Here is a 9527-nt window from a genome sequence, read left to right as displayed (position 1 = left end):
CCGGTCATAAGATAAAAAGCTTGTAATTTAACCTGACATACATTTTCTATTAATATTATTATTAAATAAAACTCGGTTAATCTGACACTACTACACCACGGCGGCCGCCACTAAGAGTTAAGGGGTTGAAATTCTATTCCGGAAAATGGATCGCTAAATTTCACTATAGGCCTCTTAAAACAAGAATTATGTATGTTCACATTTAAGATGATTGATTTTTGACCAAACGTTTAATTTTAGCGCAATGCAATTTGAAATGAACAGATTTTTTTTTTTTTAAATAAGTCAATTTTACTTAAAAATATTCAGTTACAACATTTATGGTATGTATGTGTGTATTTAATTTTGAAACGTCATTTTTCACTCGGCCTCCTAACCAATTGCCGCATAAATGAACCTGAAGCTAATGCAATTCGGCTACTAAACGTTAATGAATGTAAATAAGCGTAAATATGTATATACCTATTTATCCGTATATCAATAAATAAATGCGATGATTTCGTGCTCCTGTAATGGCGAAAGAATTCTAATTAAATGAGCCTGAAACACACACAAAACTAATGCGAACCAATAAATCGGGTGCCAATTGACCAATTCGCCTATTGCGATGCTCCCCCGATATCAAAGTGGGGGACAGATATTTAAGCCAATCGCAAATGGTATGGAAACACACTGTGAACATTTTCGGGTGTAGACACAGGGAAACGTGGTGGCGGCAATCAACAGACATTAAACCACATTGTGGTAATTTTCAGCAGCCGACTGGGCTGGACACCAACGAATGTGTTTGAAGGGGGTTCTATGATTTGTTTGATTTGAAAGCCCTTGCATGTCGCAATAATTTGTGGCATACCAATTTGAGTGCCAATGTGTGTAAAACCTTAACTTATTGTTAAAATTTAATGTAACCGAAATGAAGTGGCTCCGACGTCGCGCTTCATAAGCGTCGATTGGGCAAGCCTGTAACACAAGGCTGTATGTAGGCTTAGCTGATAGCGAGCAAAAAATGAAAAACAAAAACGAATAGGAATCACAAAACGTCTCGTATTTCACTTATAATCATAAGTTTTATATTGCGTCTTCTATAGAATGAATTTTGCGCTGACATTTGAATTGAGCAGCTGCTGCTTGATTGGCGGCTGGTAACATTACACATTGCATATTTACATGTACATTAGACTGCATCACTCCCCAAACAAAAAAAAAAATACAAAAATCGGTACTATTTTTCCATTGGAATTATAAAATATATTATATTTTAAGTCTTCTACCAAAATATTTCGGAAAAATATTAAGATTTAAGTGAGCTGGACCGATTTGAAAATACCTCCAAAAATGGATTTTTTTATGAATAAAAATAGTTTCTTAAAGATTTTTTTTGAAAAAATCCCCTCAAATGACAAAACGGTTTAAGCTTAAAAAATATGCGGAAAAATATTAAAAAAATTAAAAAATATTTTCAACGGAATCGTAATGATGAGATTTTTGATGCTGTATTTTAACTTTTTTTTAAAGATTGGTATAAGAAAAACTTGAATAACTGAACCTAAACTCTTCCGATTTAGACTTGTGAGGTATCATTGGAAAGGATTTTCTCACCGTTTTTATTTCTTTGCTAATAAACTTATTCAATGGATGAAAAAGAAAGGTAGGATGAAGGAACGTCATTCAAAGTTGAATTAAGATGTGTTGGTATTTGAAAAAAAAATAAAAATATTGGGACACGAATGACTTTTTTTTTCAACTGAGATCCCATAAGTCTAAATCAGAATAGTTTTGACGCAGTTATTCAAGTTTTTCGTAAATCAATCTTTGAAAAACAGTATCGAAAATCTCATTCTTACGATTCCGTTGAAAAGATTTTTAAATATTTTTATGCAGATTTTTTAAGCCTAATTTGTTTTGTCATCTGAGGGGACTTTTTTCAAAAAGTTCTTTAAGAAACAATTTATATTCATAAAAAACTACATTTTTGGAGGTATTTTCAAATCGGTCCAGCTCACTTAAATCTTAATATTTTGGTTTACGTCTTAAAATATAATACGTTTTGTAATCCTGGTGGAAAAAAACGCAACTTTTTTTGGTGATGCAGTCTAATGTACATACATAGTAGTTATGTATGTATGTATGTACTCGTATGTTATTTGTGCGATATGTGAATAATCTATGTGAAAAGGCAAAGAATAGGATATTATTGCTAGTTGCCGCACACAATTGTGTATCGAAACTTTTTCATTTACATATTTAGGTCTCATCTGAAGCTTAGCAATCGCTGTACTTGTACTTACTTCTATGTATAGTTATATGAACATCCACACACACACACAGATATGTATGTACATATTCACTAAGCAACGCAATTCTTTTGAAATAGAAGATGCTTAAGATCATCGGCAATTTCACGTTTGGGCCAACGCTTTTAAATCAGACACCATACCGGTTATGAATTTTATAATGAAAAGCAAAAATGTAATTTTTTTGTTTAGTTTTATTATTTTGAGCAAATAATAGCGATTACTTCTGCTTTTTATTTTTTTAAGTTAAAATTTGCCTTTTAAAAGTTAAAATTTGCCTTTTATTTTTTTGAGCAGAAAACTTGAGTGCAAGAAGGTTTCGTTTTTTTTTTGAATGGGGCTCAAAATGATAAAAGTCAGATTTTTAAAAGTCATGGAGGAATCACAATCAACAATGAGAGGTGAGTCTAATGGTACCTTTAAAAAACGCTATAGTATAATTTTTTCACTATGCCTTTTTGATATCAAAAATTGTAAAATAATATTTATTTTCAGTCTCTGTTTTAAATACAAAAGTCGGAGAATTAAAATTGATGCCATAACCTGGGGATATTAAACAAATGACGAATAGGATGCAATCACTTTGATATTGAACACCTACATACGTATGTAAGTACATATGTACATACATCATTTACCTACCTACACACCTTAATATAGAAAGAATCTAACTCAGCCATCCCGAATTACACAGCGTCCGGATTTGAGCCAGTTATTCACTAACACACACAATTATCAACAAAATATCACTACGTACAAATATGCTCCGGCCGCCGTCCACAAAACAAACCGAAAAACATCGTTTGATCATACATACATACGAGAACTTGTAAAATATTTGTAGAGTAGCGCTACATACCATACATACTTCGCGAGAAAAATTTACTAGATTCACAAAGAATTTGTTAGGATGTGTCCGAAACAAAAAATTTATACAAGCAAAAAAAAAATTTTTTTTAAATAATTGTATGAAAGCATACTGAAGTCTGGAACCACAGGGCTAAACTTTCCCGTAACAGTATCATGCCCAGCTATCCAATATAGATTAATAATGTGCTGCCGGAGAGATTGTGTATCGAGTTACTCATAGCCGTCGTAAAGGCTTCGATCGCAGCTTAACTACTCACAACAAAAGCGCGTACTACAGCGCGTGCGTAGCTGTATTTATTAAAATAATTTCAGACAAAGAAAAAGTTCAGTGGAGTGGAAGTTTGTAAGCTTCCCCCAGTAAAAGTTGCTGGGAGGCGAGACAAGATCCTTTAGCGATGTCCATTTTCCAGCCGTTTGTAAAAACTAAACACTTTTTTTTTTTTTGTCAGAACCCCTTGTCTTTGTCAATGAAACGCAGCCAATTAGACGACCTAAACCTTAATTCACTGTGTCCGATCAATTATTTTTATTTACTTCTTTCCTCCTCAATACGCACCGCCAAACCATATTTGTTTGTTTCAAAACTTATTAAAAGCATTACATCTTCACACATTTAATCAAAATATTTTACAAATAAATTGCGAATATCTTTCAAAATTTTGCCACATGCCCGACGAAGTACACCGCTTCTCTATTTCGTATCGCAAATACAAAGGGGTGGTCGGCCCTAAAGATTTTCTGGTCCAAGTTGAGACTCATCGGTACAATTTTCATGACTGAAATAAAATAATACATATATTTTCATCTTCATTTTAACTTTAGGTATAACAAATATAAGCTTACAGGTCGCCGCTGCTGCCTCCGAACCAGCTTCGTTCACATCTAAGAAAGCTTTGTGCTTAACTTCGTCAATCCTCTGCGCCTGGCTCTCCGCAAAGAGGCCACTGAAATCAGCTGCGTCACTAAACATGTTCACTATGCCCAGCTGAAAATAAAAAGAGTGCTGCGTGAGTACTCTAAAGACTCCGTTCCATTTTGCTTGATTCGGTGCTCACCTGCTGAAGTGGCTGCTTTAAATCAACATCGAATTCGATGCGAAACTTCGGCAGAAAAACATCTACGCTTTGCGAACGCATTCGCTCTGCAATCAGATTAAGGTCGACATTTGCCAACTTCTGTTCCAACGCTTGCAAACCGTCCACTTTGTTGGGCAAAACTATCAACATTGAGAGATCGGAGTCCTTGTAGGGTAATTCAATCGCTTTTGCATCGAAATCGGACAACTCGCCATATTTTAACCGCTCATCTGAATTCATCATGGCCACTGTGGTCGTCTGTCCTCCGCTCATTCTGAATTCTTGTTGGGTGGTCGATATCTCACTGAATGGATGCAGCCACTTACCCTTAAAATAGATCGCATTCACGAGAATGGCACTAGTCTCGGAATTCACGGCATCTGCTGGTAACAGATCTTTAATTTTTCCCTCAGTTTGGCTCTCCACCCACGTATTTATGGACTTAGTAGTTGAAGTTGAATCGGCGAAGTTTGCTGATGTCGCCTCTGATTCGAAACTAGTTTTCGCGAGCTTGTTAAATTGCGGCGACAGCTTCAGATTCTCATTCACGTAAATGCGGCTGGCCATGCGCAGCTTTGGCGCATCCTTCTTTGCATTTGGATCAGCATGGAAATTCTTTTTTATAAAACCCGCATAGTCCTGCGCAATGCTATCTGTGTCCAGTGCAGCCGGTAAGCGTAGGCTAGTGCGCAACTGCTGGGCGGTTTCTCCCCCAGCACCGAGAAAGGCCAGCGCCAGGCTGCTTTGTATGGACGCCGGCGAAAAGACGACATTTTCCTGCGATCTCTCCGTGGCGATCGTCTTAAATATATCCAGAGCGAAGATATTATGGCTGGCCGCAAGCGAGGGCGCAATGGTGCCGGCTGTAGCCATATTTAATGAAATCGTGGCTAGGAGAGTTGATATGACTAAAAGACGATCTGAAAGATATTTTGGGTTTGAAATTTTTTGTAGTATTTTTTCAATGACACAAAGACAACAATCAATGAACTGCTGCATTGCTGGCGAAAGTTTGATGAACTATTCGAATTAAGAGCGAAATACACCACACAAGCGGTTTGACAAACCAAGCGAAATTTCCCTTTGCTTCAAGCCATTTGTGCTGTGTATGGGGGTGTTTGAAGGTTTGACAAACCGCCGTCAAACCTTCAAACACCCCCATACACAGCACAAATGGCTTGAAGCAAAGGGAAATTTCGCTTGGTTTGTCAAACCGCTTGTGTGGTGTATTTCGCTCTTTAGTTTCAAAATTCTTGGCTGATAACTGATGACGTGAGGCGGCACACCCACATTTACAAAAATATATGTTTTGAATTTCTTTCGTACGATCGATGTTCTTATCTAATCCTAGTCTACTTTCTTTTTTATTTTATTTGTTGCTATCTACCTATGTACATAAATAGATTGCGGATAGTAATTCGATGATTGGTATTGCAGGCAATTAATTGAACTTAAATATGTATACCAAGGCGAATAGATATAAGGTGGTATCGATTGAACAAATACAACAATTACTTGTATTTTGTTTTTGCTTTTAGCGGGCCATTGTCAAATTTCAGCTATTCTTCCCCGAATGAAAAAGGGCGACAGAAAATGCAAACACTCTCACGTTTTCACTCGCTCACTAACGAAATTCAAAATTTTGACAATCAAACGCTACTCACAGCTGATGAAACAACACCACCTTATATAAATTCGCCTTGATGTATACTTTCACATTCTTCAACAATTTAACGAATTTAACTTCCCTACCAGAACAATTTACCGCAAACTTTAATGCCGTATTTTCACTAGGCATTGAATGACACAAATTATAATGACAAAGTTGTGCATTAAAAAATATCTGTGCCATTACGTTTAAAAAAAAAATGCCATTCAATTCATTTCCACATAAGCCACAAGGCCAAAAAACAAAACTTAACATGTATTTTGTTTTTTCTTTTGGTACACAATTATCAAATTTCAGCTATTCTCCTCTTAAGCTAAAAGAAGAGAAAATTCAAACACTCTCTCTTCTTCTCACTCACTCACTTGAGAGAAATATGAAATTTTTACATTTGTGTGGCAAGGCAAGTCAAATTAACTATTCTATTTAGTAACACCAACTTGTATGAATTCGCCTTGGTACGTATGCTTCAATACAATTTCATTTCTTTTTTCATGAAAATTTCTAAGAAAACTTACGTTACCCAGCAAATATTTGGGTTTGGTATGATTAAAATAAAATGAATTAAATAAAATTTATTATCTGTAACTTGTATTTCGTTTTTTTTTTCTATTTGATTTTCACCCTAAAAAATATCAACATCTAAATGTTCTACGTACAAAATAAAGAAATCCATGAAAATTTCAAAATTTTAAAATAAATTTTAGGTGTCGCTACCAAGGTTTGAAAATTAATTTAATTTACTTGACTTTGAAATCTGATACATTTGACATATTGTTCATATAAATTCATAAGCTCGCTGAGGTAGAAGAATTTTTGCGACCATAAAAGTTTTTTTTTTTAAGGTAGAACATTTTAAACAGTTTTGCTGGCTAGTAGAGTACACAAACTCACATGTACACCATAATTTGCAATAGCATACGGTAGAATTTTCATATTGCTATTAAGAAATTCATAAAAACTTTATCCAATACACCAGATAAGCTGGGTATTTACCCAGTGTGTTCTGCTAGGGTGGTTTGCCTTTAATACATTATTGCTTATACCAGGGTGTCCAGATTGTTTAAAAAAATAGCGCAATTTCTAAAAAAAATCGCCAAAAATCGCAATTTTTTTTTTAAATAAAATTCATGAAATTGATTTAACAAATCTTTTATTTTAAAAATGAGGTTTTTTTTTTTTTAACATAGTATTCAAAAACCAAATACGAATATAATACCCACAGAGGGTAATAATAAATAAGACAAATCACTTATATAATAGTGATGTACAAACAATATTGGTTTCAACATATTTTGCAATAGGACTGCGCTATTATTAAATTTATTAGAACTCATATTAATTGATTAAGCGCACAATCCGCCCGTAAGAGCTCGGCGCTAAAAATTTCTTCAAAGTCACCTATAGGTTCTGAATGATTTACATTTCTGTTGTTGTCATATATTGAGCTATTCAACCTTGATAATATACTGTTTGATATCGGAAACGTTTTGCAGCAGAAACTATTAGCCTTCATATAACACTTTATTCGAACTATTGAATTAAGGCTTTCCAACCTCATCCAATTTCGAATCTTAGGTTTTGTTGAATTCATTACGGAAAAAACGCTCTCAACGAAGCATGTGAGTGCGGCAAGGATAATAATATGATTTTTTAAGATTCTTAAATATTCAGTTTCCGCTGCTTTTCTTTCCTTCAAAGTCAAATAGTGAATTAGCAGGTCCCTGAAACTCGCCCTCTTGTGATTCACACACTTTTATGCTGACAAAACCAAAGCTTTTTTTTAGAAGTATTTAATTGACTAGGCAATCGTTTCAAAAGTTCTTCGATTAGGGTGATTAAACATTTTTGACAGTCTTTTAATATGCTTCTTAAGTCAAGTTTATCACGCAGTTCATTCGCCTCTTCTGTAAAATTATCGTGGAATATTAAGTTTTGTATATTTTTATAATTGGAAAAAATTTATTTGAAGGGAAAAAACGCGCCAAAAATCGCCAATGGCGATTTCCTAAATTTTACGCGCAAATATCAAAAAAAATCGCCAAATTTGCGCGAAATCGCCAAATCTGGACACTCTGGCTTATACATATGTACATATGTATAGCACAGTACTTATAATGTAGTATTTATAAAAATATTCATACACCGCAATGACGTCATCTTGATCACTGTCGATAATTTGCACCGTAATAATTATTTGTCTTGTATATACATATGTATGTATGTAAATATAATCCGCAATTGAATGTATACTATATGGTTATGTATGTATGTGTGTATGTATATTTGTACACAAATTGGCTATCAAGCACAGACTTATTCACTTTTCGAGCACTTCATTCAAACTAAATAAATCGCATGCTCATCGCTTCCATTTATGCACAATAATCAATTCTGCATGCCAGAAATCCCCGCCTATTATTGATTTATAAGCCGATAAACAAAGCTAATAATGGGGAAAGCCCGGGTCAAACACTGATTTCAGCTCGTTATTTGTCGTTTTATTAGCACTTTCTCTCTTGTTGTTTCATACCCATTGGGAAAATGTAATGTATTGCAATCGAAAAATAAAAATAATCAGTATAACAGCCGTATTCACATTCGGCATTGTCCGAGGAAAAGTGTGGCAATTTTTTGCGACTTTTTGGATACATTAGAATACTGATTACATATTACATATAACAAGTAATAGAATCTAGAACTCATAAGAAATACATAACATTATTTATCTCGCATTTAATGCATTAGATACCACTTTTCTCACTGGGTAGCTAACCACTCCACACTGCACCAACGCATACATAAATACAAATAGGCTTAGTGCGGTCAGTCAATCATAGCCGCCTGCCCGCCTGTATATTTGTTTATAAACAACGAGTTTCTAGAATTTGCAGCTGCATATACGAACAATTGTATTTATGTACATACTTATGTAAATAAGATAGCTGATCTGAACGTTTTCTTTGGTTCTCGTAATTTCTATTTATTTAATTCTTCACTTTTTCCGTTTTAACACATATTTTTTTTTAACCACAAATTTCGAACTTACTATCCACTCGCTTGCTGAAATACTAAAATTGTTTAGAGTTTGTAAAGTTTTTGCCAGCACAAATTTCTACTCGAAAGTGATAGCAAATAGGCCATTAATGAGTAATACAAAGCGGGTCTCCTGTTATTTGTTTTTTGCTTTGCTTGTTTTTAATTAGTGATTAGATATAGAGAGGCAATTAACCAAAATTATGAGAGCTGAGAGAGTAAATAAAAGAGCGACTGCGCGGGTGGCAATTAACGGCATAAAATGTATGAATATGCATACAGTGGTCAATAGGCAAAAACTATGCTTACAAAATTTGACTGTAGATAGACTGTCTCCAACCACTTTAACATTAGGATTGAGTACGAGTATTGACATACAATATGCCGTCATAATCCTACACGCCTTTGAACTTTTTGATATTTAAAAAAAGCATATCGTTCCCAACTATGCAGTTTCGAATAAAGCTCTGGAAAATATACTAATGTCGCCGGTGCAGAGAAAAACCTCGGACGCATAACGGCTGGAAAACCTGGAAAAAAGCCAATAACATTGGGTAGGTGACTAACAACACCTATGAGGGCCCT

General features: G+C 34.7%; 2 protein-coding genes across 2 annotated transcripts in view; both read right to left on the bottom strand.

Annotated features, from left to right (window-relative positions):
• LOC108366090 (GTP-binding protein Di-Ras2) overlaps positions 1-9527 on the bottom strand; it is a 68639-nt gene that overhangs the window by 52037 nt on the left and 7075 nt on the right. The window lies entirely within an intron of this gene.
• Positions 3647-8338, bottom strand: LOC108366050 (leukocyte elastase inhibitor-like). Its single transcript, XM_017620318.1, has 4 exons — positions 8051-8338; positions 4220-5160; positions 4008-4149; positions 3647-3940 (listed from the first exon to the last, which is right to left on the bottom strand). The coding sequence occupies exons 1-4, from the start codon at positions 8064-8066 to the stop codon at positions 3816-3818; spliced, it is 1224 nt and encodes a 407-aa protein (XP_017475807.1). The 5' UTR covers positions 8067-8338; the 3' UTR covers positions 3647-3815.

Source organism: Rhagoletis zephyria, unplaced genomic scaffold, assembly GCF_001687245.7.
Source record: "Rhagoletis zephyria isolate East Lansing unplaced genomic scaffold, Rhagoletis_zephyria_1.1 Rzeph_scaffold_00038, whole genome shotgun sequence".
Taxonomy (NCBI): domain Eukaryota; kingdom Metazoa; phylum Arthropoda; class Insecta; order Diptera; family Tephritidae; genus Rhagoletis; species Rhagoletis zephyria.
Note: the sequence above shows the minus strand (reverse complement) of the source record. Positions and strands in the feature narration are given on the sequence as shown.